At 55.5% G+C, this 27,395-nt stretch overlaps 6 protein-coding genes across 6 annotated transcripts; 3 read left to right on the forward strand and 3 right to left on the reverse strand.

Annotated features, from left to right (window-relative positions):
• Positions 1 to 1,433: 1,433 nt before the first annotated feature.
• On the forward strand, positions 1,434 to 3,030 carry B0H18DRAFT_1125258 (uncharacterized protein; the record flags this gene model as incomplete). Its single annotated transcript, XM_048034979.1, has 10 exons — positions 1,434 to 1,569; positions 1,619 to 1,687; positions 1,745 to 1,801; positions 1,856 to 1,966; positions 2,027 to 2,104; positions 2,155 to 2,223; positions 2,280 to 2,288; positions 2,345 to 2,506; positions 2,554 to 2,599; positions 2,820 to 3,030. 10 exons carry the CDS (start codon positions 1,434 to 1,436, stop codon positions 3,028 to 3,030), a joined length of 948 nt encoding a protein of 315 aa, XP_047886789.1.
• A 9,904-nt stretch (positions 3,031 to 12,934) lies between these two features.
• B0H18DRAFT_1125259 (triacylglycerol lipase) lies at positions 12,935 to 15,650 on the reverse strand (the record flags this gene model as incomplete). The annotated part of the gene is made up of 3 exons (XM_048034980.1): positions 12,935 to 12,974; positions 14,115 to 14,786; positions 14,845 to 15,650. The coding sequence occupies 3 exons, from the start codon at positions 15,648 to 15,650 to the stop codon at positions 12,935 to 12,937; spliced, it is 1,518 nt and encodes a 505-aa protein (XP_047886790.1).
• A 355-nt stretch (positions 15,651 to 16,005) lies between these two features.
• Positions 16,006 to 18,767, reverse strand: B0H18DRAFT_1087708 (N-anthranilate isomerase; the record flags this gene model as incomplete). The annotated part of the gene is made up of 2 exons (XM_048032199.1): positions 16,006 to 18,208; positions 18,451 to 18,767. 2 exons carry the CDS (start codon positions 18,765 to 18,767, stop codon positions 16,006 to 16,008), a joined length of 2,520 nt encoding a protein of 839 aa, XP_047886791.1.
• A 157-nt stretch (positions 18,768 to 18,924) lies between these two features.
• On the forward strand, positions 18,925 to 19,715 carry B0H18DRAFT_1043850 (uncharacterized protein). The gene has a single exon (XM_048030690.1). It carries the CDS (start codon positions 18,968 to 18,970, stop codon positions 19,646 to 19,648), a length of 681 nt encoding a protein of 226 aa, XP_047886792.1. The 5' UTR covers positions 18,925 to 18,967; the 3' UTR covers positions 19,649 to 19,715.
• A 794-nt stretch (positions 19,716 to 20,509) lies between these two features.
• B0H18DRAFT_1125262 (uncharacterized protein) lies at positions 20,510 to 23,247 on the forward strand (the record flags this gene model as incomplete). The annotated part of the gene is made up of 8 exons (XM_048034981.1): positions 20,510 to 20,731; positions 20,785 to 20,854; positions 20,914 to 20,934; positions 20,990 to 21,177; positions 21,231 to 21,598; positions 21,663 to 22,005; positions 22,053 to 22,415; positions 22,468 to 23,247. 8 exons carry the CDS (start codon positions 20,510 to 20,512, stop codon positions 23,245 to 23,247), a joined length of 2,355 nt encoding a protein of 784 aa, XP_047886793.1.
• Positions 23,248 to 24,224: 977 nt separating this feature from the next.
• Positions 24,225 to 26,115, reverse strand: B0H18DRAFT_1087709 (uncharacterized protein; the record flags this gene model as incomplete). The annotated part of the gene is made up of 6 exons (XM_048032200.1): positions 24,225 to 24,332; positions 24,393 to 24,533; positions 24,591 to 25,174; positions 25,221 to 25,365; positions 25,466 to 25,540; positions 25,594 to 26,115. 6 exons carry the CDS (start codon positions 26,113 to 26,115, stop codon positions 24,225 to 24,227), a joined length of 1,575 nt encoding a protein of 524 aa, XP_047886794.1.
• Positions 26,116 to 27,395: the final 1,280 nt, after the last annotated feature.

A 27,395-nucleotide genomic window follows, 5' to 3' on the forward strand; every position in this document is an offset into this window, starting at 1 on the left:
CCTAAATGGTGAGCAACCTTCCAAATCCAGTAATTCTTCATAAAGTGAATGTCTGGTGCTTCATAAATTGCAGATAAATCAGAGGATATTCATAGAGCACTATGACATGTTTATGAGGGATGTGCCATTTACAATATGTTACCATATATGGAAGGTAAGCTATAATACCATGGACAAGCATGAAATCAGTCAACCTTGTTCTGAGCTCTGTTGTGGCACCATAAAGCATTTTCATGATGTCTGACACATGGCTATACTGTATAGATCATGTGCTCCACATCTAGGGTGAAAATAAGCAGTTCAATTCTGCAAAGTCTCTTGTGTTTTTTTGTACTTTGCATTTCCTGGCCTAACTAGCCACTATTGGGGCCCAACAAAATTACTGTAGACTCTATGAAACAAGGGCTACAAGTTGACTATATAATTGCCATATCCATTTGTGGGTGCTTACTGTTGCAAAAAGTGATTGATTCTATTGGAGCCCAGTGTCGCTGGTGAGGTCACATGCCATGCTCACCACTTTCCATATTGGGCTCCAAGCTAGATGTTACAGGAGTCCCAAGTCCATGGGGAATTGTCAGCCACAGCATTTGTTTGCAGGTGTTGGTGCAAGTTGCATCGTCTGGGAGTCTGAAATTTGAAACTCAGCTAATGTAAGCATAGTAAGTGTTACTTATCTTTGATTATCTGGCGCTCAAACAGTCACATGCACTGTGGTAAAAACCTGCCACATTGGGCTCCATGCTAAGTGTTACATTATCTCCAGTCATAAGAACGATTCCTTTGTACCTCAGGGATCGTAATTGAGTACCCAAGTCAGCTTATTGAAGAGGCGTACAGACGTATGGACATACCCATTGTGCAATTGATGCTCGGTTGACTCAATGAGCATTGAGTCAACCGAGCATCAATTCACCCAATGGTCATTGTCTCTACCGAGCATCGGTTTAACCAATGTTCATTGGTAAATCCGAGCTCGTTTGCCCCGACGTGCATAGGGCAACCGACGTCGGATGGCTACTCATGCCCAGCCAGGGCTTGTGGGATGTCCATCCAATGTTGGCCACGTCTATGAGCATTCACAACCCGATCTTGGGTCCCTGAATGCCCATAGACACAGCCGATGCCCGCCTGCAGTGGTGAGAGCCGGTTTTGAAGAAACTGCCCGCTTTTCAAAAAGATGCCTGGTTCAGATCTGATTGGGTGCCAGATCGACCGGCCATTTCACACCTCTTTTCGTCTCTCTCTGCTTCTCCTCCTCTCATCCTCTGCACTTGAGACCACCCCCACGCCTGCTCACACGCTCTACATCAGTCTCTGCATGTCTGAAACATCCAACCTCAACATACCACGTGCACTCCAGGCGGCACACTCGCGCCGTGTCTGCGCCGGCCGCAATCGAGGTCTCTCAAGCCTGCTCTCCAGCGGCGACCATGGACGAAGACCAACACAATCTGGCCGCGCCAGATTCCTCCAGCAACCGCGCGGACAGGCTCGCTACACGTCAGGAGGACGGAGACACACCTACACGTGTCTCTTGCTCCCTAGAGACGCGTGTACCCTTCCCAGGTACGTTTTTCCTATCTTCCGGCCATCTCTGCTTTCTGAATCAGTCCAGGGGTGTCGGGCGCCATGCCCGAGCCAGCTTTCAACATGTCTGAGCACGTGGGACACACTGTGGAACACAGTACGTCCTTTTTTGACTGTTTCTCTGCGCTGCTCATGCTCCCTTTGCGTCTCTAAGATGCCACCGGCCCACAAACGCCTCTTCTACAGGCCAGGGGCAGTGCTCAGTGTCCAGGTGAGTCCATCCACGCATCCAGCTCGCCCCGCTGTCCAACATCCCACCCACCAGCACTGCCAGCTCATCGCCAGCAGGCGGCAACACTGCCCGTCCTTTGCGATGATGTGGCGGCGCCGCACGCCGCTGTGCCTCTCTCTCGAGCACAGAGCGAGCTCTGGGAAGGTGCGTGGTACACCTCCCTTCATTCCTCCACCGCCTTTGTTGATGCACAGCCTTTTTCAGGCGGCCGTACACGTGTTGCTATGGCAACATGGCCTGCAGCTGTGTCACTAGACGCAGTGCAGGCTGCGCTGACTGACGGTGAGTGCGGTTTCGATTGCGGCACTCCGTGCTCACTTCCGCCTCTTCAGCCTGCGGCAACGCTGTGCACGCGAGCCGTGGTTGCTCTGCACCGGCAGTGCCTACCTTGCATACCGCAGGTACATCGTTTCTGCAGGTTTTCTGCTTGTCACTGACACGTCTTCTTCCTCTGCAGTGGGGCACGGTGATGTGGCGTCTGCGCAGACCCCGTTGTCACCTCTCAAAGTGGCAACCCTACAGCGCTGCTCCCGCCCACCGCTGTGCTGCACCCGCCCGCCGCTGGACCATTGACAGTGGGCGGCGCAGAGCTGCGAGACTGGCTGGTTCAGCTGGGCATACTGCGTGCTGCAGCAGAGTCTTCCACCTCTGCTGCGATTGGGGAGTCAAGCGGCCACGCTCCAGGTACGTACCTTGCATTTTTACCGTTTCTTGCTGACTTGATCTCCCAGTCACTGCGGGCAACAAGCTGCCACCACCGCCATACTTGCCCCCTCCGTATGTGCGACACACTCATTGACCCGGCATCTTCCACATGCCGCTTTACTTCCCGCCCATGCACAACACGGAGAACGGTGGCGCCGTGCTGCACCGTGTGATGCCCGTCCTGATGCAATATGGAGCCTTATTTCCTGGGATCGACCGGTATCCCAGAGGCACCTGGAAATCCCTGGTGAGTACCGTCTGCAATTTATTCAATCCTGCTCACCTCGAATAGGGTTCGTCAGGAGTCGAATGTGGGGCACTTCGACTCCTTCGTTGTTGCATGGAAGACACTCTCCCATGAGCAAGGTGAGGTATTTGTGTGGTTCATTGTCATTCCTGTCGACAATGAGGGACAGCGAGACATGATTCAAGTGTATCTTCAAGAGGCATTTGAGGAGGAGCAGGACATCAGGGGAGTAGAGCAGGAGCAGGAGATAGAGTGAGGCATACAATACATTGTACAATGTATTTCATCAACTCAAAACATCATTTTGGTCGCACTAAACATATTCATATTCAAGTATGTATAGTAGTGGGAGGTCCTCAACTCCAGAAAAGAGAGGTGAGCTTGCTTCACACCAGTGCAAGCCCAAGTTTGAGAGGCGCATCGCCTCTCTGCTACTGGCCGTACTACGCCTCTCGTCAGTGAACTGACACTCGGTTCGCCAATACTCTTACAAGGCTTGAGTATCCAATCAATTGCTGCCATGTAGATGTGATGATGCTCCGCTCGTACACCCCAGAGCCTCAGTGTGTTCTTCTCTCACCATGGTGTCAAGAAAGTGGCATAAGGTTGAGCTCTCCGTTGAGCCGAAGGCCGTGCGCACCGTCGTGACACAAACCTCAAAAGGCAAGAGATATTGTTTGGTCTCTGCTGAATTTGCAAAGCAGAGAGAACCCGCTGTGTCCGCTGCAGGGCCATCCGAGCTGGGGCCGTCACAGCCATCTAGACAGTACGGAGAAACATCAAACAACATACCTGTCTTCGACTTTGGGGCTCCAGAGAATGCCCATTTGCTCGAAGGTCGTCCGAGGAAGTGAGCAAAGACGAAAGCATCCGGCTCTGTAAGTCGCGTCATTGGACAGACTTTCTTCGAGCTCATTCATGTCCACCAGACCCAGGCTGATTTCATGCGCCAATGGCTTCCACGGCGAGATGCATTTCTTCAACACCTAGTCGATCTTAGTGCATAGCGTGGGTGTACCCATGGGTGTCTGAGGGCATACCCATACACATACCCACATGGGTTGCATACCCATGGCATGGGTATCATGGGTACCCTTGGGTATGGGTACCATCATGGGTAGATCTATGTGCAGTTCATTGTACTCATAATTTTGCATGATGGGTAACATAATTGGCAAGATATGGGGTGTGTTGATCAGTATCATACTGGCCAAGTGAGCTCAGACCAGACTCACAACTGGCTTGCCAATTGGATGAATAACCCCACAGAGCTGACACTGGGCCATGGAGATGGATGTGACTAGGGGCTGTTCTCTTTGAACAGTGTCCTGGACAGCCTGCAGTCCAATGATGGGGCAGCAAAGCAGGACAGTTTTATGGTGCATATCTACTGCTACCACTTTGAGAACAACCCCACTGACTGCATGGTCAATCACAACGCAAGCCAGGACATACATCAATTAGATGGGAGGCATCTACATGAGGGCAGTAGGCTGTTATGCAAGCAATTTATATACATGCAAGAACAATGGAGCAGAGAGGTCAATTGAATGGTCAAAGCAAGGTAACATAGGACAAATCCATCCAAGATGTGACAAAGGATTAAAGAACCTGATAAACAGTGACTGTACCTTTATTTCCAGTACATATCACTACTTAGGTGGGGAGACCACAAGATTTGGGGGATAGCAAGTCTGCATATACAAATGCACATCACAACACAGAGGGGATAGTGATGCCATGGGCAGAGCCTTTTGAAATTCACCATATCCCAATGGGTCACCCCAATGTAGCAGGATTACTGTGGGTCAACATTGAGCAGAAACTCAGGGTAGACAACAATTTAACTGAAACACAGGCAAGATGTGGCATTGTGCAATGAATATGAATAGTCTGCCACATAGACTAGCCTCAGAGAAGAGGAACATATTAGGTTGATTTACTAATCTTATCACTGAATACTGCCTTATGTCACAGGTTTTTCACCAACATATGATAAATAGGGCTGGGGGATGAACATGACCAGCCCATGATGTGGACATTTTCATTACGATCCCTGAGGTACGAAGGTATCGTTCTTATAACGCTTCCAGTGGCGCCCAATGCGGCAGTTTTTTCCCACAGGTACAGTCATTTGCCCCCAGCTTACCATGTATAGTTAACATTTGTTATGGTCAGTTAGCGGAGTTCAAAATTTTCAGACTCCCAGACGACGCGACTTGCACCAACACCACCAAACAAATGCTGTGGCGCAGTGCTTTGTCCTGGGGTGAGGGCCCAAGAAACACTTCGAGTGGCACCCAATATGGCAACTGGTGAGCATGTCATGTGACTGGCAGCCAGGCAGCTCACTGCTAGCGCTCACACTTATAGGCTGCCCCATAGCCCTAGTTAGTAACAATTGTGAATGGACTTAGTATACTGATCTGATAGCCCTTCATTCAGAGAGTATACACTATCATTATTGAGTAGCTAGAGTGGCTGGCTGGTCCAGAAAATGCAAAATAAAAAAATCCACATGTGCCTCTGCAGATGTCAAAGTGCCTATTTGTGCCTCAGATGTGTTCCATATGTCTGTAATGACATACATATGTGATTCAGACACTGTACAACTCAGTGGGTGCTGCACTACAGCCAAAATCAGCCACAATGAGCCATTTGACCCTCTTTTCACATGTTGTAGTCCATGTACATGGTGTAGTGATGTCTATGATAATCCCAAGCACTCAGATTCTCCTATTGGGTACTTCTGTATATTTGACAGATTTTCTGCATTTTTGTGACCTCCATGGGCACCACATCTTGTCCTACTTCCTCTTTGGGCAGGACACCTACTCTATATGGTAGTTGTGGCATGTAGCTGGCATATAGACACATAGACACAATCTGGGGATATATAATGGCCATACATACATATGTATCCATGCTACTATGATGTCAGGCTTTGTATGCTGCAGAGACACTGTGATCATAGGCTTATATGAGCTCCCTGAATGTGAATTTCACTGTGTTATTGAGTATACTGCCCTAGTTGATGCAACAATTGTATCATGGAAGGCTATAAGGATTTGACCTCATTCATTCTGAATATCTTCTGAATATTCCGCTTTTTTCAAGTCTATACAAGCCCTCTTGACACAGTAACAGTCTGCACTGACACCGCTTACTAAGCGCCCATTGCCGAAGCGGACTTGTATACAACTGCAGCCCTGCATTTCTCTGCAACTCAGGTCACCCAAAAGGGATTTTGGAGCAATGTCATTGGTTGAACCACTGGCAAACCTTGCCTTCTAAGGGAATCATTCAATCTCAGCTCCCCATGCCGAGTTTTTTGATGGCTTGCCCAATGTGGTCAGCAGCACTGTCTAGACTCTTACTAGAGCACATTAAATGTGGAGAAATCTCGGAATATTGACTCTCATGCAATGCTCCTTGCACACAGGTATGGAGGTCCAAATTAGGTATCCCAGGGCTTGTTCACAGTGTACTGACCAATGCAAGTGATGCAGAGGCATATGTACAAATGTTGTTTTGCATTTACTGCCCTTACTGGAGAGTCCTACAGGCTGACAATCTTATGCAGGGGTCTATGGCTACCAGATATGAAAAATGACCATATATGGTAGATCCCTTGCCCGTTTGGGATAGATCACCTTTACAGTGTTGCATAAATGGCCGGACAATGAGCAGAATATTAGATAACACTATTGTCCCATTGTGGGTTGATGTGTGATGCTGAGTACTTGTGGATGAGATGGAAAGGGTTAGCAGAAACACAGAGTCTGGTGCAATAGGCTCAGCCACATGCCATGTGAGGTTCACTCGTCCACAGGTCAAAGTTTTGACCTGTGGGCGAGTCATCTTGCAGTGTAGTCTCCCAGACTCCACTGAAATATGCTGTTTAAGGGAATTAGCCTCTGACTGGCCTTACTGTATTTGGCCAAAGGCTCTCAAGTCTATGTATCTGCTGTACTGTAGCCTTCACAAATAAGACAAATCTCCAAAATATTCTCTCTGATAGGTATGATGTCATAGAGTCTGTAGCTGCTGTGACTTGCCCATCAACTTCAGTGGTTATGGCACAATTCACAAAACTCAAAAACCCACATATGCCTCTGTACACATGAGTGCACTGCTTTTAACCTTCAAAGCGACTCTATCAAAGCCTGTAGACTGCCCATTGATTCTCTGACATCTGGGATCTGCTATATAGGGAAGCTGGCCTTCCAAAAATGGCAGTTTCCATTCAGCTGCTCAGTCTGGGCTCAGAAAATGCTGATAAAATCTGGGAATATTATGTACAATTGAATTAATCCATGATGCCTGCTGTATGTAAGAAATTGATTCTGTATAGCGTCCTCAGAGTCTATAACCAGCATGCCTTGCCTATATATTCATAATCCAGAAAAGAGAACCTCTGTGGACAATTGCAAAGTGATTCCAAATATGAATAGGTTGTTGTCTCTGAAACACATTTGATATGACCTGTATAGACCATGCACATAGTCCACACAGCATGAGTGTGTCTGGAATGTGCACAGCACTGCTATGAGTGGGGAAATATTGTCATAACATGCCTGTGTTGACTTCCCACTACTGAATGACCATGTATTGAGGTTCTCTCTATTTTTAAGATGCTTAGGGATATTCCACAGATCTTCTAGAACATTATCCGATTTTCTGGGACTTTCTTGAGCCCCAAACAAGTCAGTTTTGCTGCAGAAACAGTGCACACTTACATCGCTTACTAAGCGCGCAAATAAGCGCCCGTTGCCGAAGCGGAGTCGTCGACAGGCCGGAATTCCCGGCCTGTCGACGACTCCGGTCATTCAAAAGGGATTTTGGAACATTTTCATTGGCTGGGATGCTGACAAATATTCCCTTTTAAAGTAATCTTTCAATCTCAGCTCTTCATGCTGAGTTTTTTGATGGCTCTCAGCCACACTAACTCAGCTCTTACTAGAGCCCCATTAAATGCGCAAAAATACTCAAATAAATACCCAAATATTCCTTCTCCATGGGATACTTCATGGATAATGATGGGTGTCCATATTAGGTATCTTTGAGAGTACTGACCATGAGAAGTGATACTGAGGCATATGAGCAGATCTTGGTAAGCATGTGTACTAGAGAGCTCCACAGGTATGAGGGGAGTCTTTGAGGCAGACATGGAAACCTGCCATATATGGTTAGTCTCCTGCCCATTTAGGAAGTTGGCCATTGATGGCCTCTGCAGTACTGGATAAATAGCAGGAAAATCAGAGAAAAATCCAGGAGTACTATACATTCATATTGTGCTCACTATTGAGGCTCACATGTGGCAAAAAACCTATGATAGTGCAGAGTTTCCCATGCATGGCCTGATATAAGCCACTCTTTCAGTGAGTCTTCGTATATCTTGTAACCACCAGTATCACCTGGAATTGTCAGGAACTGGCAACTCCTAACAGGATCCTAAGCTGTTGTGTTTTGTTCAACAGTTCAACAGGCCCTGAACAGACAGGCTGCCAAACTCTGGAGTTGAGCTTGAATGCCAGCCACAAGCCCATCAGTGACATGTATTTGCTGTGCTGTGGCCTCCCAAAAATGTAAAGAAAAAACTGATTGGGTATATTCTCAGTCACATATAATGTGTCATAGAGTCTGTACATAGTATGCCTTCCCATACTTTCATATTAATATAGCACCATCCAACAAAGAACAATAAAAAGCACATGCCTCACACTCATTCTTTGACATTGTTTGTGTTTCCTGTGATGCTTACCAATTACCTATGAATTGTGTGAATACTATGTAGTAGCTGACCTGGAAAGTTTGAATTAGTTGTTGAGTCTGGGCTCAGAAAATGCAGACAAAACAAGGAAATGTTATGTATGATTCCCACCTTGTACTACTTGCTGTAACTAGTAATTGGCTTCTCAGCCCCTTATGTGGACCATGATCACTCAACAATGAATACCTGCAGCACAAAGGTACCATTCAATGCTGGAAACACTCATAACATTGACTTTGCTTTGCATGTCCCTTGTATAATGGCATAGCCATCACAAATATGGGTTCCAGAATCTGTTCACACTGTACTGATCCTAGAAGTGACACAGAGACACTGTACTGTGCACTTGCTACTCTTACTAGAGAACTGTATACACTACCAGTGTCATGAGGTGAGAAACTAGACATGCAGACTTACCATACATCCCAGCCCTTCATAGTTGCTGCAGTGCTGGACAAATGGTGGAGAATGAGATGACATCAACTCTATTCCCTCATATGATAATTGCTTGGAGCATATCTAACCTCTACCATCATATCATAGGCTGATGTGTTACCAGGTCCTATTGTTCAAGTTACGCAATGAGCCTTGGGTGATATAATTGGCAGGGAATGATTGTACCATGTATTGATGATGTCTATTTGTACAATGTCTACTGTCACTCAGACTGCCACTAGGCAACCAGCAACAGACCATACTTATAGTGGACTTCTAGGCAAATATCTGACTGTCCTTTTCTAGATCTCGAGTCAATAATAAGTGACTTTGGATCACTCTCATTGGCAGCAACATTTCCCTTCACATGTTAGCATAAAATGTCAGCTACTCATGCTGGATTCTTTGATGGTATATGGAAAGTCACACAATAACACCATAGACCCAGGAGTGAACACGTGTGCCATTTTAACAGTGTTGTATATATCATGGGAGGGTCCAAGAAGCAGGTATTATTACACATGGTGCATTGTGGTAATATCTGGTGGAGTACCTGCCATTCCAAATAAACAGTAGAGAATCTGTATATATTGAGAGGGTGGTTGAACAAGAGCAATATGGTGGTGAATTGTGCATGCATACAAAAGAAGTAAGTGTCAGCCAGCAGATGAAACCAAAAGTTATCTCACAAAGGTTGAAAACCTTTGTGTTCATGAGAATTATGACTGGATACCATGACCATTGAGTAGGCATTACTGGAATACTGAGCAAAGGCAATAATGATTCCGTGTGCAAGTCTCAGTGTAAGTATGTGCTCTTCACAGACAGTTTCCTATGAATATAGCAATGACACACAACACATGGTGGCTTACTTGCTCAATTGTAATATTGCTCATGATGGAGCACTGAAATCAACAATGTAGATAAACAGGATGCATAGAATATTTGGGCTGCCAGGCAGCAACTAGACAGTGAAAATGGGAAATACTGAATTCTTCACACCTCAATGTGTCTAAATAAATGGGATCGTACTGCCAGCCATGGCCCTCTCCCCAGCAAGTTGAGAGCTTAATGCATTGCTACTTAGTAAGTGACACAACTGGGACCATGATTTCTTATAAAGAGCATGATCATAGCCCTACTACATTGCTGAAATCCTGGATTTAGTGAATCAACTAACAATGCATCTATGCTAAATGTAAAACTGGAACTGCAGGTCTAGTGTTCATCTCAAAAGGGCCTTGACACAGTATCCATACTGATCCTTCTTATGCTATCAGGAGTGGCCATGTCACAGATGCCTAGCAAAAGATTAAAGTAAACAATATCACTGGCTGTCCAACATGGACAATTACATGGTAAGATTCAGTCTGGTCATATTTTGTATTTCAGCTCATGAATACATGGCACTGGAGTAGCTATCATTGTGAGTTAGAAAGATGAGGTCAGCATGATGGCACCCACACTGTAATGCACTTGTTGTCATCATTTTGACAACTTCAGCAGTCTATGTATACACAGCACAGACTATCTGACTAGCAGTTACCATATTCTACTGCAGGATTAGCACTGCAGTAGTCCATGGGTCACATGGGTTCATGGGTCAGATTTTGGCTACCCATACCCATACCCATGCATACCCATACCCATGACCCACATGGGTTATCCATACCCATGCAATGCACTAGTCGATCTAGAGGGTCCACGGGAAAGGTGACAGTGCTCTGGGTGCAATGCGGAGTGGAGTCCTTGGCGGTGCATTGACTGCTTCACTCGGCCGAGCTTTTGCACGGCTTGAGTCAAAGTGGTGTCAAGCGCCAAAAAGCCCTGTCACATGATGTAGTTGTGAATGCTCTGGGTGTATCTTATCTAGGTCAAGATGAGTCTCTATTCCAGCCTGAGCATCTCCAGCTTGCACAGGAAGTGATGCTACCAACTCGGTCAGGCAAGTGCTTGTGCGCGCAATGGCCTTTTTCAGCTTGCAGAGGGCCTCCTCCTTCTTGATGTGATTCTTCTTCATCAGCCAGACCTGTGGGACTTCACTGTCATCGAGGCAGTGTACTTTGAGCTGAGCATTGATGTCTCCCCAGCTAAGCTTTGTGAGCCTTGTCTCATTGTCAATCAGCTCAATTGCACAAAGCCACGCAAGTTGCTCGATGGTGCATTGCTGCTTTGTGGTGGCCTCAGCAGCTCTTTTTCTAGTGACATCAATATCATGTTGAGCCTGTGCCTTGCAACAAAGAGCCTTGTGCCCACTACTGTCCAACTCGCATGCCTCCTTTTTAATATAGGAATGACAGGCATCATTGAAGACCGTGTCCATGAATTCCTGTGCAACATTCTGCTGATACTATGGCAGAGCACGGGTATACCCATGGGTATATCCGGCTCGACCCGTACCCATACCCGCCCTGGGTACTGACCCGTGCAAACGGGTACGGGTTGAAGGCGGGTCACGGCGGGTCCACGTAGGGTCCACGGGTCCACAGGCAGGTTAGCAGGTCCGTCAGCAAGTGGGCGGACGGACGAGTGCCAAGTGATTGCGTGGGCAATTGTGTGGACGAGTAGGTGGCCAGCTGGCCGAGCAAAGGAGAGCGCGGGCCGCCGAGTACTGCTGGTGTCTGGTAAGGTTATACTGCACTGGCCAAGTACTAGGGCGAAGTAATAGATGTGCGTGTCCTGTTGCCCTTTCTTGTGGTCTTTGTGATTGAACAGGGAACCACATACTAGCAAGAGGTATATTCTCCGAGTCTTTCTCTGGGTCACTGACAGTACATCAATGTGCTTCCTGGGCCTTTGCAAGCAAAGACTTTTGGGCCTTTGTTCTGCATCTCGAATGAGCCTTGTATGCTCCATTTCTCTGTCTCACCATGGATAGTTTCTGATCAAAATCAGGTTCAATGGTATGACAAGTCAGAGTTTCATGTTGTGAGCCTGTTATTTCCAGAGTGGAATTCAGTATGGAATAATTGTTTCATATGTACTAAACACATACCAATATACTTGAGAGTTTCCACATGTACCAAGCAGCCAGGGAAATGTGTTTGGTGCACATCACAGCCAGCAAGAGGCGAGCGAGTTACGCCCACATGACCGGTGCAACATGCCTGTGGCACTGAACTTTGCACATCTCGGGCCTGAAGCTTAGTTGATGTCCAGGATGGTGATGGCTCACTATTGTGTCTCACCACTGAGGAAGATAATGATACACATGGTCTAATTAACACTGTCTTCCATTCATTTCCACTCAAATATTCTTTTTAATGCCCAAACTGCATCCTAAAATGTTTGCTCACATGAATCGAAGCTGTTGCTATGAAAACGGAATTGAACACTGTTCCTCTGCCCCTCATATTATATAAACACATTTCTCCTTCATTTATTACATGGTGGGGAGATGACATGAAAGCAACTTCACTTTTCGTACCACTCCACTGGGCGCCAGCCGGGTGGCCAAATAAAGGCAAATAAAAAGTGGCTCTGCAGGTGTTGCCCCTCCCCACTGTTAACTCCTATGAGCAATGTTGAGTGTATGACCTACGCCCTCAAAAGGAATTGGTTTGTCACAGCCACAATTTATTGGTTGACTTGTGACTGGTTAACACTAAAGTGCACTTAGGTCGGGAGATTTACCGTCACTTGGCGGAGGCGCTAAGCGGCTTGCCTCGTATGGCAAGTCTGTCCGATCAGTGTTCCGATCAATCTCAGATTCGGCACGCCACCGGCAAGCTGTGGCGGGTGGCTGAGGTGGCTGGTGTCGTGGCGAGTGGCGGCTGTGGCTGGGGTTTCCTAATCGGGAAGGGCGAGGGTGTGACGTGTCGGGCGTGGAATATACATCACATAGAGCGGGCCTGCGGCGCCGTGAGTGCGAAGAACGCCGCAGGCGCCGGCTGTTGGGCCTAGCGCATTCCCAGGCCACTCAGGACCTGTGGTGGCAGGTGGCTGGGGTTGCCTAATCGGGCGGGGGCACACGGGGCACGTTGGGAGCGCGCCTGCGGCGCCGTAAGACGATACAAAGCGTGCGTTAATGGCTGCTGATGGGCGTGGCTGTCCCCGAGGTACTCTAGACCCGCGAGTAACCAATAGAAGCAACCGCGTACACGCGTCGCCTGTGACTAATGACGATTACACGGGCGCTACACCCCGCCAGCATTGCCTAATGAGGATGACACGGGTGCAACACGTCGGTAGGCATGTCGGTGCACATCGTGTTGAGTGCGCCTGCGGCGCCGTCGGTGCGTGGGAACGTCGCGCCCATAGAACGGTGTGTGTGATACACCGCCTGGCCGTTCTAGGCCCACGATTGGCCCGTAGAAGCGGCCGTGTACGCGGTAAATGTGATGGGCAGCACCTGCCCGATCATTAAGTGCATTAAGTGCATAAAGTAGGGCACCCACTTTATTTTACTCGGCCCGAGTAAATCTCGTAAATTTCCTGGTCCGTGCGTGGGTACCCAGTAAATCTGAGGGCACGCGCGCGGCCTGGGCGAGCTCGCGAAGCGACATTTGATCGCCGGTGATGTACACGCGCCTTGGCGCTTCCACACCCAGCCGCATCTTGCCCGTTTGGGTCACTTTTTTGCGGCCTGCGGCGCGAGGAAAGTGGACGCCTTGGACAGGGCGTGCATTGCTCTGTCTGCGTCTCCGTGCGCTGCGAACCTCGAGCATGGTAGGCACCAAGTTTTATTGAAACTAACTCAAATTTTACTCTTCCGAGCTCGACGGACTGAGTTACCAAGTCCGGGTGCACTCAAGAGACTTATCCTTGCATGACAGAACGCGTACATCGCGCCGTGCAGGAGCACAACGCGTCGCGTTCGGTGCGCGAAGGGTGAGCGGGACGGGATCTGGGATCGCTGACTCAGCGTCGGGCAGCCGAGATTGCACGATCCCAATTTACGGGGATTTACCGGCACGTGTAAAGTTCGGCAATAAAAAGAACTTACTTCCCATCTTTTCGAATCTTTTCGGAAGAAGCAGGTTTCACCTGTAATGTAAACTTGCATGTGTAAGGCATCAGCAGACTGTCATAAATTGTGGCTTTGTCATTAGAGTTGCCTATGTCTGAACACCATGAGCATTACAGGTGGGGTAAGGTGTGAAGTTCAGTAAGGTATCGTGCATAACCACTACCGATCAGGCTCGACCCCGTATGTCGAAGTCGTCTCCGAGATCGTGTCCGGCGACTCGAGCACACCATTTATCGCGTTCACCCCATTGAGCTTCACCTCGCTCCGCACCCTCTCCGGGCGCACCGCGTACTGCCTCAGTGCCTCCACCGCATGGGGATGCACATCCCTATCGACCTCGTCGCCCCAGATGATATCCAAGTGTTCGTACCCATGCAGTCTGCGCGCCATTGTATGGCCGGGCAGCTGCCGCAGCATCATGTCGATGTCCACGAGCGAGTCGGAGTCGCCGTACAGCAGCACGACCGGCGAGACGATGTTCCTGGTCGGAAAGCGCGCGGGGGCGTAGCTCGTCACGCCGCTCGGGCGGTGCCTCTCCGCCGCGGCGCCGGAGACGCGGATGACCTTCTGCACGTCCTCGTCGTACATTTGGAATTTGCCGTTGCGCATGATCTGGAACCAGTGCACGACGGCCTTGACGGAGGAGAAGGAGTAGAGGTGCGCGTACGCAGCGGACTTCTGCAGCGGGGAGATGTTCTTGGATTGCCAGCCGAAGAGGAAGCGGAGGGAGTGGTGGATGACGGAGGTGAACACGGGCGGATAGAGTAGTGATTGCCAGGCGGGCGCAGAAGAGAGGATCGCTCTGCGGCCGAAGATTAGGAACAGAAGGGTGGGACTGGCTCCCGAAATACACTGTCAACACGGAACATGCATGAATGTGATCTGTCACTCACGAAGCTTTCATCAGCCCGTCGACGATGGACGCGTGCAGACCGGGCGGGCTCATGGCGGGTGCGAGCGCGACGAAGACATTGACCTTGTTATTCAGCTGTGGGTGAATGCTCAGCGCTGCAAAGGCCTGCGCGGTGCCCTGACTGAAGCCAACGTAGCTGAGACTCGGCTCCTTCGTCACGTCGAGGATGTATTCAATGGAGTCCGGGATATCATGCCAGGCGAAGTCATCGATGCTGTAGTTCCAGAACTTTGTGCTGTTCGGGTTGTGGTGGATGCTCTTCTTCGAATACTTGTTTCCGCGGTTGTTCCCGAGCCAGACATCGAAGCCGAGCTCGACGAGGGTAAACGCGAGGCTCCGCGCCGGGTCAGTGAGGCAGATCCAGACTTCGCTGTTCATCAAGAGGCCGTGGTGCAAGTACACGACGGGCTTGCCGGTGCTGGCGCCCCGCCTCCCTGAATCTTCTCCGCGACGGAAGGGCAATCTGTGCAGCCCGAGCAGGTATCCGTCCTTGGTCAAGACGACGTGCTCCTCGTGCGTGTAGCCAAAGATCTCGCATAACCGTTCAAAGTCGGACGCGAGGCGGATCTTCTCTGCAAGAGCCTTTTGTGGGGACGGTGGGGACGGTGGGCCGACGACGGTGTGCCAGAGGGTGCGAGAGTGGTCGTAGAACCATTGGATGACGGACGTCGGGAGGAATGCGATGATGAAAGTGAGGATGGTTTCGAGGGTAACAAATATGGAACCAAAAAGGATGGCGGTATATTCCCGCGCGGTGAGGCGGCCAATGAGCGGGATGTGCGGCATGATACCGAGCAGACGAGAGACGATGAGAGAGAGGAGCAGAGCGCGACGAACGTCGCGGTGTACAGTATCCCACAAGCGCTAGCCCTTCGTCACTGACCAGAACACGGTGCATGTGATTCTAGCAGATGATCGTCCCGCCTCCATTAGCGCAACTACGCCCGCTCGAGAATGCACTCAGGAGAGATTCGAACAGTGGTATATAACAGATCTGCCGTACAGTATCAGCAACGACACGCGAGACATTCGTGACTAGACGTATATACACTCCGACGCCAACAAAACAGCATATTTTTAACAGCAGTCTCGACATCGAAAGCACCGCAACATCCTACCAACTCCATCACAGCTTCCCTCGTCACCAGCCCTTGGCCGCCTTGATGAACGCCCGCACCTTCGCCGTATCCTTGCGTCGCCCACTGGCACCCTCCACGCCCCCGCTGACGTCGACAGCCCACGGACGGACAGTCTCGACCGCCTCCTTGATGTTCTCCGGCGTGAGCCCGCCGGCGAGTATAATCGGCATCCGCCCCTCCGCGCCCTTCACCCCCGGCACCTCGCCCCTCTCGACCACCGCCCGCGCAACCTCCCAGTCCAGCTTCGCCCCGCTCCCGCCGCTCAGCCCGTCGCCGCCGGGGCGCACCGCGTCCAGGAGGACGAACTGGTTCAGCCCGGGGCGCGTGACCTCCGCGACCGCGTCCACCCCACTCTCGCCGACGTGCACGACGCGGATGACGGGCACGGGCAGGAAGCGCGCCCACTCCGCGGGCTCGCGCCCGTGCAGCTGCACCATGTCCAGGTGCGCGACCTCCACCGCGCGCACGATCGTCTCCAGCGGCGCGTCCTGGAACACGCCCACGAGCAGCGGGCGGCTCGGCGAGTCCTGCGGGGCCACCGCCTCCCGCGCCGCCGTCGCGTGCGCCGCGAACCACGGCACCCGCGCCATCTCCGCGCCCGCGCCCGCCTGCGCCTGCGCCTGTGCGAGCCGGCCCGCGAGGTAGCTGTTCCGCGGCGACGGCGTGGCGGGGGAGAGCGGCGGGGAGGACGAGCGGACGGGGCGGGCGAAGCGCGACGCGTGCACCGCGACGCTGATCGCCTGTGCCTGCGCGAGCGAGACGGCGCGCTTGCTCGTCGGGACGAACATCAGCCCGAGCATGTCCGCGCCCGCCTCCACCGCGCTGAGCGCGTCGTCCTCCGTGCGGATCCCGCATATCTTCACGAGCGGCCGCTCCGCGCCGCGCTCCTTCCCCTTCGCGCCGTCCGGGGCCAGCGTCGCGGGCGACGGCGGCGCGGGCCAGTCGAGCAGGGTGCGGATGAACGCGCGCGGGTCCTCCGCGCGCATGAGGCTCTCGCCGACGAGGACCGCGCCGACGCCCTCGCCGACGTACGTGCGGACGTCCTCGGGGCCCACGATCCCGCTGAGCGCGCAGAGGACGACGTCCGCGCCGGCGAGCCTCTCCGCGAGGCGGCTCGTCGTCTGCATGTCGACGCTGAAGTCGTGCAGGTTGCGGTTGTTCACGCCGACGACGCGCGCGGGGAGCGCGAGCGCGGCGCCGAGCTCCTTCGCGTTGTTCACCTCCACGAGCGGCTCCATCCCGAGCGCCCGCGCGTACGTGTAGAGCTCCTGCAGGCGCGCCTCGGAGAGCATCGCGACGATGAGCAGCACGCTGTCCGCGCCGTGCAGGCGCGCCTCCGCGATCTGGTACTCGTCGAAGATGAAGTCCTTGCGGAGGATCGCCGGACGCTCCGCGAGCGCGTCGACGGCCTGCCTCGCCAGGCGCATGTCGAGCAGGCTGCCCTTGAACCACGTTGGCTCCGTGAGGACCGAGATGACGGACGTGCCCGCGAGCGCGTACGTCAGGGCCTGCTGCGCTGCGTTCGCGTTCGGCGCGATGTTGCCCTTGGACGGGGACGCGCGCTTGATCTCGGCGAGGAGGGCGGGCTTGCGGGGTGCGCGCCGGAGGGCGTCGACGAAGGACGTGAGCGGGGGCGCGAGCGACATGGCGAGGAGGGCGTCGAGGTCGGCGGGGGACGTCCCGGGGGTAGCCTTCGCCACCTCCACGTCGCGCAAGCGTTGTGCGTATATCCGCTCGAGAATCGTGGGCACCTTGCCGGGGCCGTTGACAGATGTTGAAGGCCCTGCGTGCACTCGTGTGTCGGCCTGGCCGTTTGGCTGACCGTTTGCGTGCGCGCTGCCGTTTGCGGTCTTCAGCCCGTCCCTGCCCTCGCCGAAGACGCCAAAGTCCTTGTTCTCCTCCGCATCCCAGCGGCCGCCCTTGACATTGAGGAAGTTGCGGAGGAGGTCGTCGCCGGACTCTGAGAGGATGCTCTCTGGGTGGTACTGCACGGCCTCCATGGTGTATTCGCGATGACGGACGCCCATGATGACGCCGCTCTCTTGCGTCGTCGCTGTGACCGCGAGGCAGTCTGGAAGGGAAGGTGCGCCGGCGCTGAGGGAGTGGTAGCGGGTGCACTTGATGGACTGCGGGACGGACTTGAACATGCCGCGACCGTCGTGCATGACGTGCGAGACCTTGCCGTGGACAATCTCGCCCGCGTATCTGAGGACATGGTCAGCATTCGTATCGTTTGAAAAGTGGTGCGGGGAACAGCGGTCGCTCGGGGATTCGGAAGGTCTGCGAAGGAGCTATGTTCCGTGGCAGAAAAGACATTTAATGGATGGGATTGGCGGACGAGAAAAGCTGTTGGCCGTGCGACTCCCCGCGATGCAATCCGCCCTTCGACAACCGCCAAACGTGTCTCGTCTGGCAAAGCAATCGAAACGAAATGGGGGACGACTCACGAGATTTGCCCTCCGTATGCGTCAACAAGGCACTGGAGGCCCATGCAGACTCCGAGAATGGGGACCTTTCCTGTAAAGTATGTGATAGCATCGCGAGAGATACCGGAATCTGTGGTGGGATGGCCGGGGCCAGGGGAGATGATGAGTGAGTTTATGTGGAGGTGAGGGAAGTCGTCGGGGGTGATGGCGTCGTTGCGGACGACGGTGACGTCTGCGCCGAGGATTGAGAGGGACTGGTAGAGGTTCCAGGTGAAGGAGTCGAAGTTGTCGATGAGGAGGACATCGATGGGCTTGGTGAGCTCGTCGGGGAGAGGCATGGTGGGAGGCGGGGGGAGGTGGCCCTATAAATATGAGCAAGAGGTGGCGGTGGCGGGGAGAGAGGGCGTCGACGGCAACCGAGCCATATCGTGACTCCCAACCCTAACCCTGCTGCAGGGCCTCCCGCCCACCGTCAGCCACCGCGGCCGCCGCCTTCGCCCCCTGCTCGCTGCCACGCCCGCCTCCTCCGCCGCCCACGATGATCCCGCTGCACCGCACCCTCGCCCGCTCGCCGTCCACGCCGCTGCAGCTGCCCAGCCCGCAGCCGGCTCCCCATCTGCTCGCGCCCTCTGCCTCCTTCGACTCCTCGCACGACAGGCCGCAGGTGCTGTCCCCGCTCGAGGTCGCCCGCATCTCCTACTTTCCCTCCTCCGCCTCAGCCAGCCCCAAGCTCGGCATGAACACCCCCGTCCGATTCGTCCGCCCCGGCCGTCCCTCCGCGTCCCTCGACGTTCAGCCGGCCTACACCGCCTCCATGCCATCCAGCCACGCTATGCACCCGCCTCCCTTCGAGCGCTTCCAGTTCAGCGCCGCCTTCCGCGACCGCGCCAACATCGCACAACCCACCCAGCCTCCCTCGCGCACCCGCCTCGTCCTCAACAGGCTCAAGGCGCGCACCAGCCGTCTGCCGCGGAAGCTCGGCCTCAGCTCAGGACGGTCTGCCCACCTCCGCCCGCCGCGCGTTCCGTCCGACCCGGAGCTCGCCTTCCAGGACGAACAGCATCGCAAGCACCTCTGCTGGCGGTGCCGCAAAGCCGGTGGGCGGCAGACGGGCTGCCGCGCGTTCAAGACGCCTGCATCTCCCGACGAGATGGTCAAGGCCATGGGCTATCACTTCGACACCATGGACATCTCCGCCGTCTTGGCCGGAGTGTCTTGAGTGCATCAGGATGTATAGAGTTTTTCTACTTGCGCTCGTGCCTCGGTCGTCCTCCAATATATCTGCCGCACTGTTCACTCGACGCGATCACCAGTCCATCCCCTGATAAAACGTCTTGACCGCGTTACTGACTGACGTGTAGATGCGCTGGCACTGCCATCCTTAAAACTAACTTTCATGCCTCGAGGCTCACCATCTTCCGTGCAGCCTATCCGAACATCATCACGCCCCGTTCCTTCAGCCACCACTGAATCCCGCCGGTACTTTTCCTGGTCCCCACGACTCCCACAGCTCCCTCACACTCACGCATGGCCTCTCGAGACCATCTTCCTGGTCCGAGTCCGCACTGCGAGTGTATGCACTCATCCCAGTCAGTCGACCAGATCAGCTTCGCCCGTGCAGACTACAACCGTGACCGTCCGCAGAACGTGGACGCCGTGACAGGATTGGCATCCTTGTACGGTCGTGGCGTGTCCGGATTCACGGCACATGCACGGGTGATGAGAAACATGGCAGTTTCGCCAGGACCAATTAGCGAGCGCGACCAACCGTCTATGACTTGTCTGATACTTTGAGTTGATAATCATGAGCAACGTAGGTATGTATTTTTTTACGGGTCCGGAGAGCGAGCGCATGTCCTTCCGATATATTGAAGACTTACCTAGAGAATCAACGTGAACTCGCCGTAGGCACTGTTGTCGCGCGAAGAGACGCGTTATTTGCTCTTATTGACGCGTATACACGGCCGCGCGGTAAACCCCTCAGAGTCAATAATGAGGACCGAGGTTACCGCGACAGGGGTTTGCGCCAAACCTCCTGCAGTCAACCTATACCTTCACCGGTCCTTCTCCCACCCCCACCATGGCGGCACAGCTTACGATCTGGTTCTACTTCGTCCGCGACAACTTCGAGCCCGACGGACACTGGTCTTGGCCTGTGACAGTGTCTGAAGGCACCACCATCGCTTCATTCCAGCAGGAGGTCAAGGACTTCGTCCGCCCCAAGCTCAACGATGTCCATCCCGCGAGGCTCCGCGTGTGGAAGCTGGAAACCCCGTGGAAGCTGCTTGTGGATAGCACGCCCGTGCCGCCCGGGACCCAGCACCAGCGCAGAAGCGCCTGCTCGCGCCCGCCGAGACGGTGAGGGCAGAGGACGGATGGCCAGAGGACTGCACCACTGTTCTGGTGCAGCTCCCCGCCGCCCGAGGTACGTCGTACCCCTTCTCGCTTGGCTTATGCTCAGCCGCACACGCTACCCGAACATAGGCGACCCTCCGTCTGCGGATGGTGAGTACATCCCTTTGCGTGCATTCTGCGTGCTCAACGAGTGTGCCGTCGGAAGACGCCTCTGCTCGGGCCACGCAGGACCTGGTCCGCGAATACAGCGACATCTTCGTCCAAGTGACGGAGCCAGGATGTTTCCAGGAGTCCGACATCGCTCTGAACGACATCAAAGAAACAGCGGCGGTCCCGCCGTTTGTCGAGCGGTTCCGCGACACGCTGGACAGGAAACCGGACCTACCCGACGACGTGCGCGTTATCCTGTAATGGTTTCGGTCCTCGCTGCTGACGGGATGCCGTAGCTAGCCGAGCTGTGCGTCGACCGCGACGCGTGGGCTGCGTATGCCCTGCTCCCCGAGCAAAAAGGCCTTGCGGACGACGGCGGGCCATCTGGCGATCCCGCCGTCGAACGCGGACCCGGGCGTACTGAGGAGCCAGTCGCCGCGAAGGATCCATCCAGGCCCCAGGAGGAAGAAGAGACGCAGCGCCGCGCCGTCAGCCAACTTGAGGCGGCCCATATCAACTGGGTCGCGTCCATCGAGTGGGAGAGATTCTGGACACATGGCCTCGCCAGTCTGGAACCTAGCCTGGAGGAAGCCGCGGCGTACGCGATGTTCTTCTTCGGCCTCATGGCGTCTGTTCCGCGGAACCCAACCCTCAGTGCTCGGCGGTACGTGACCGCTTGCTCGCCGCGTTCATCCCAGGCTGTAACTCGTCCTTGCCCACACATACAGACGCGACAGGGCGTGGCCTCTGACGCTCATTACGCAGTGCCAGCGTCTCTGCGCCCGGTCTGGTGAGAGTCCCTACCGGATGTACACGCCGCACAGCGACTTCCTCTTGTCGAAGTCGTCTGTTCCTCGCCTGCTCGTCGAGGTGCAGTCATGCCCGACGATGTCGTGGGCCGAGGACCTGGTCCGGATGGTTCTGCAAGGCGCCGCTGTCGTGCGGATGGCGAACACGTTCATGGACGAATTCAAGGAGAAGAAGAACTTTGTGCTCGTCGCCGTCTATATTGCCGGGAATGGCACAGTGACTACCTATACCTTATTCCAGGTGAAGGAGAAGCGTCGCATCGTACGTTCATTGATTCATGGCCAAGTGGCATCACTGAGCTAGCATAGGTCTATTACTATAACGACATCCAGCAATTGGACAGTCCGGTTGAACGGGTCACTTTCGTTCGCCGGCTGTACAACCTACTCTACACACTGCACGACGGCGACGAGGGCGACGCTACGGATGCGATAATCAACGCGTATCGAGCAAAGGTGTCCAAAGCAGGTGTCTACATGCAGTGGTTCTCTCCCGGCAAGTCGAACAAACGCCCTCGCATGGATGGCAGTGGTGGTAGCGATCGAGGCTCCGATGCGGGCGATGCGGGCCCAGACGGAGCAGAGGCGGCAGAGTTCAGGGCGCACGGCTACGAGGTGACATCGTATGTCATTGTGGACAGTAGTGGCGTCGTGTGGGAGCCGTTCGAAACGGTGCGCCGTCCCGTCGTGCTTGTCACGCACCATTCTGACCCCAAGTCTCCAGTTCCCGCCCAACATCCGCGCCGTCGACAGAATTGACGGCCGGGGAGCGCGCCTCATCGCAAAGAAAGTGCGCGAGCATTCAGACGAGCTCAGGCTCCTCAAACTCCTCGACACCACCGAGCCAGGCCGTGAGCACATCATCTCGATACTCGATACGTTCCATTCGCCGTCCGGGCCGTGGATGATCTTGCCCAAGATGTCCTCTGTCGCAGGCACCCTCGATCGCGCTCCTGGGTCCCTTTCTGGCAAGGCCGTTCGACTCTGCTGGGGCCTCGTCAAGGGCGTCGCGTTCCTCCACAAGCACCTCGTCGCTCACAGGGACATCAAGCCGGATAACCTCGTACACGACGGGTACTACTGCCTGAAAATCATCGACTTCGACGTTGCGGTTCAACTGCAAGACGAAGACGACGAGGTCGACGACTGCCCTGGGACGAGACATTGGAAGGCGCCCGAGGTCGCAAAAAAGGTGCCGACGTACAGCCCGATCAAGGCTGACCGATGGTCGTGCGGGCACGTCGTTCTGCACTTGCTCGATACGATTGGGGACCAAGACGGGCTTCTGAGGACGATCGCGACGACGCTGAAGGCGGATGATCCCCAGCAGCGGCCGTCGCTGCTCGAATGGCGCGAGTGGGCAACCGGAGCGCTCCCTTCCAACGTGGTCGCCCGAACGCAAAAACGGGACGCGGATGTCGCAGAGCTTCCTGATGCGAAGAAGCCAAGACTGGCCGAGGCTCATTCTGCACCGGCTCCGTCTGCTGTTAACAAACCCGAATAGGTGATTGAAGCTTGTGTGGCGGTCCCACGAGCATATTCTGATCGGCTTGAGTGCACCCATCGCTCGCGTTCGTCAACACTCACATTTCACCAGTCGCGAAGTTAACATGTCATCAAGCACCAGCAGCCCATCGGCAGTGCGACTCCCCAGAACGACGCACCCAACCAGACCTCTACTCCGTTCAGAACTACGTTGTCGCACCCGCGCTCAAGTATCGCTCCTAGGAAGACTCGGAACACGAACAGTCTCCGGCCCACGATCTCATACTTCCGGCCTCTCCCCGCCCGTCTGACGAGCTCCACCCACTCTTGCAGGGATCGCATGCCTATGCTATGTGCTGGCTACGTGTCACTCGACCCTGCGAACCTGCGATCGAACCACGACGACCATGGTCCCAGGTCAAGCTCATCGGGGTACACCAGTCGATGCCTCAGCCTCTGCAGTCTGCTGCCCCTTTCTCTGACCTCTCTTACCCTTACCTCTGGCACGTCCGCCGCTGCGCTCTTCGCGTCTAGGAAGCCTATTATGCCCTTCGCCACGGGAACACCGTACTGGATGCAGATGACCGCCGTCCATTGCGAGGAGGTATACGCGCAGTACATCCACTATACTAGCATTCAGCAGTAACTCCGTAGCATATATGTATACGGTCGTCTCGCCAGACCGCCCGACGTCGAGCGCCACGGGCAGCCTGAGAGGAGACCGCGATTAATTGCAGTACGCACGTCGTTCTAATATGTATGCACCGTGCGGCGACAAGTACATCCGAGCAAGCGGTGGTTGAGATTCCGGGAGGCCATATGAGCAGACAGAACAGAAAACAAAACAAAGAAAAGACGACCAAAAGAGCAAACAAACGCAGTCCACGACATCAGTGATCGACACTTTCCCAACCTCCAGCTTCCTTGATATCCGTCGAACAGACTAACTCGACGGCGACGAACGGCAGCGAGGCTCCCGCAGGACGGCGAATTCGCTCACTCGTCCATGCACCAGATCTCGAGCTTGCCCTCCGACTTGCCCTTCGCGCTCTCGCGCGCGGTCTCGATGGCGAGCTCGTAGTCCATCTCGTCGCGCAGGCTCACCTGCCCCCAAGTCAGCACACGCACGCCAGAACAGAGAGAGCGCACGCGGGCGCCGCGCACCTTGCCGCCGTCCTCGTCCTTGAACTTCATCCCGAGCCCGTCGAGCGCGCGGTTGAACTTGCCCGTGACGCGGTCGAGGAACTCGTCCCACGGCATGTCCGGCGCGAACGCCATCCCGCGCACGTCGTCGTTGTAGTGCAGCTACACGCCGCCGCCGTCAGCACCCGAATCATCGCCCCACCCCGCGCGCGCACGCACCTTCACGCGGATCTTCATGAGCTCCATCGGGCCCTCGTCCCACTCCCCGCTCTCGTACCCCTCCTCCTCCTCGTACGAGCTCACCGCGCGCTTCGCCATCGTCGGCCGGCGCGTCGGCCGCCGCCGCATGCTGCCGCCGCCGCCGCCCGCCGAGCCCGCGTTCGAGTACATGCTCTGCGGCTGGCGCAGCGTCCCCGCGCGGCGCGGGCCCTGGCCCTGGCCCGCGCGCAGCTCCGGCACGGGCGGCAGCGGCTCGTCCGCGTACCCGTCGAGGTAGCTGTCGTAGATCTCGGTCGTGCGCACGCCCGTGGGCCCGGGCGCCGGCGCGCCCGGCTTGCGGATGCTCAGCCCGCGCGTCGGGCCCATCCCCGACCCGAGCCGCCCCGCGGACGTGTTCGACCGCCCGAGCGGCGCGGCGGACGCGGGCGGGTTGTTCGGCGGCGAGCCCGCGCGCGGGGTGGACGCGAAGGCGTTGGCGGGCCGGTCGGGCGGGGCGGAGGCGGGGCTGGCGCGCGGGGCGACGGACACGTTGATGGTCGTCTTGGACCGCTGGAGGGGCGGCGCGCGGAAGTCGTCGTCGGCCTCTGCGGGCGGAGTCAGCGCGGAGCGAAGGAGCGAGAGGGGACGTACTCGGGGCCGCGACGGGGTTCGCCATGGTGGCGGAGCGGGTGAGGGGGCTGGCGGCGTCGGGGGTGAGCCCCATGGACTGCTTCATGCGCGCTACGCCGGTGAATTCGGTGAACGCTTGCGACGCGTCCTCGGCGGCGACGAGTTTCTAGGTGGCCCAGTCAGCGGGCAGGTTCAGCGCGGGAGGCAGAGTGTCGCGTGAGACGGCACCCAGTACAAGGTCGTGGACGCCGGGCGATCGCACTCACCGCCTTGCCCATGTAGTCCTTCGTCTTTGCATTCTTGAGCTTCTTCTCCGCGGGGCGGTAGAGGACGCCCACGGGCTGCGCGGGAGACGGTGAGGAGACGGTCGCGAGGAAGCAGGTCGGGTACGCACGATGGAGAAGACGGTGTAGCCGTCGCCGCGGTCGGCGATGGCGTCGTCGATGACATTGTGCTCGTCGGTGACCTTTTCCTTGCGGGCGTCCTGGAGCTCGCGGAGGCCGTCGTCGACCTGGCCGAGGTAGATCCTGGTGAGGCCCTTGTTGAAGAGGACCTCCGCGGAGTAGAGCTTGAACTTGAGGCCGAGCTGCTCGTAGTTGATGTCGGTGTTGCCGCGCATGTAGAGGAGGGCGTCGTCAAAGTCGCGGAGGGCGAGGTCGTAGCGACCGAGGAGGAAGTTGGATACGCCGGACTGGAAGTAGCCGACGGCGAGGTACTGGTCGAGCTGGCAGGCGGCGGCGAACTGCTCGACGGCGGCCTCGTGCTCGCCGAGGGTAGCGTAGATGAGGCCGGTGTTGGTGAGGATCTTGGAGGAGTCTGCGATGGTTGCGAAGAGCTCGAGGGACTTTTCAAAGTCCTCTTCGTCGTAGGCCTTGAGGGCGGCGGCCCATGTTTCGAGCTCTGCTTTGAGAGACATGGTGCGGGGGTCGACGTGCGGGACGAAAGAGCGCCTGGCTAGAGTAGCGAAGGAGAAGCCGAAAGGGGAAAAGGAGAGAGACCAGCACCCTGGGCGACCAGCCGGGCGAAAGGGGTTTATAAGAAAGGAAGGAAGACGAAGGGGAGGATGAGAGGAGAGTCGGCTAGCGGGGGCTTATGAAGGCTAGCGTCGGCTGTGCGGGTGTGATGCAGTTGACGACTGTGGCGTGGCTCGCTCTCAGCGTCTGACACTGGCAGATGCCCGTCAGCGGTGGCGGCGACTCTTATACGGCTGCGCGGTCGACGCTCTCGCCGTTGGCTGGACGAGTCCAGAGACGCCCAGTGCCCATGCCAACCCCTCCCCCCCACAATAGGCAGTCCCGCTGCCATATCGGGCGACTCGCGCGCTCGCCACTGCTGTGCGTCTGTCCACCGTCCGTCAGCAGCCCGTCAGACGTCAGCCACCGGGGCGCGACGTCTGTCGTCCTCAGCCGCCGCCGCGACTGCGCGTCGTGCGTTGTCTGCGTCCCCATGCCGCGCTTCCTCCGTGCTCGCCCTCCCAGGCACGTCCATCCGCCATGCGTCCTCCGCACAGCAAGCATCCTCCCTTCATATCCTCCTCATCCCGCTATCATCTCCGCTCTTTGTCGCGCTGCCATGCCTTCCAACATCCTCCCAGCATCTCCTCGGGCCCCAGCCTCGGTGCACCGCAGAGCGCCAAGCGCACTCCCTCTGCCATTGGCATCGGCCCCCGATTAACCTCCATCACGCCCTCGCAGCGCCAACAAATGCTGCACAGTCCGTATGTCGAAACACAATCAACTCACAAACGCGCACCAATGCACACCGCTGATCCCATCGCGCTCCCTCCGTCCGCCGGTCTTGCACCGGCCTACTCAGCCTGCGTACGCTGACCCATCTCACGGCTGATTGCCTTCCCTTGCGGAGTTGTGATCCGTGTCAAGCCAAGCAGCACACTCCATGAAGACGTCTGCCAGTCTGCAACAGAGGATCGCGGGCGCGACTTAGCAATTTCGTGAGTGTTCCGTTCCACTTCCAAGCTATCGTGCACGACCTCTGCGTATCTGACGCCTCGTACACGGTAGCCTGCGCGACTTGAGGCACCGTAGCCTCACTGCGCAGGCTCCCCTTACGGCAAGTCGGGACTCTCGTTGCCAATCACGCCAACGCGGCACGCGCACTGCAGACCTACGATCGCCCAGGACATGAACGCATAAACCTTCGTGCGAGTGCTCTCCGTCTGACCACCGTCTCACCCTC

The sequence above is a fragment of the Fomitopsis serialis genome, assembly GCF_022376445.1.
Source record: "Fomitopsis serialis strain Sig1Antser10 chromosome Unknown B0H18scaffold_149, whole genome shotgun sequence".
NCBI classification, from domain to species: Eukaryota; Fungi; Basidiomycota; class Agaricomycetes; order Polyporales; family Fomitopsidaceae; genus Fomitopsis; species Fomitopsis serialis.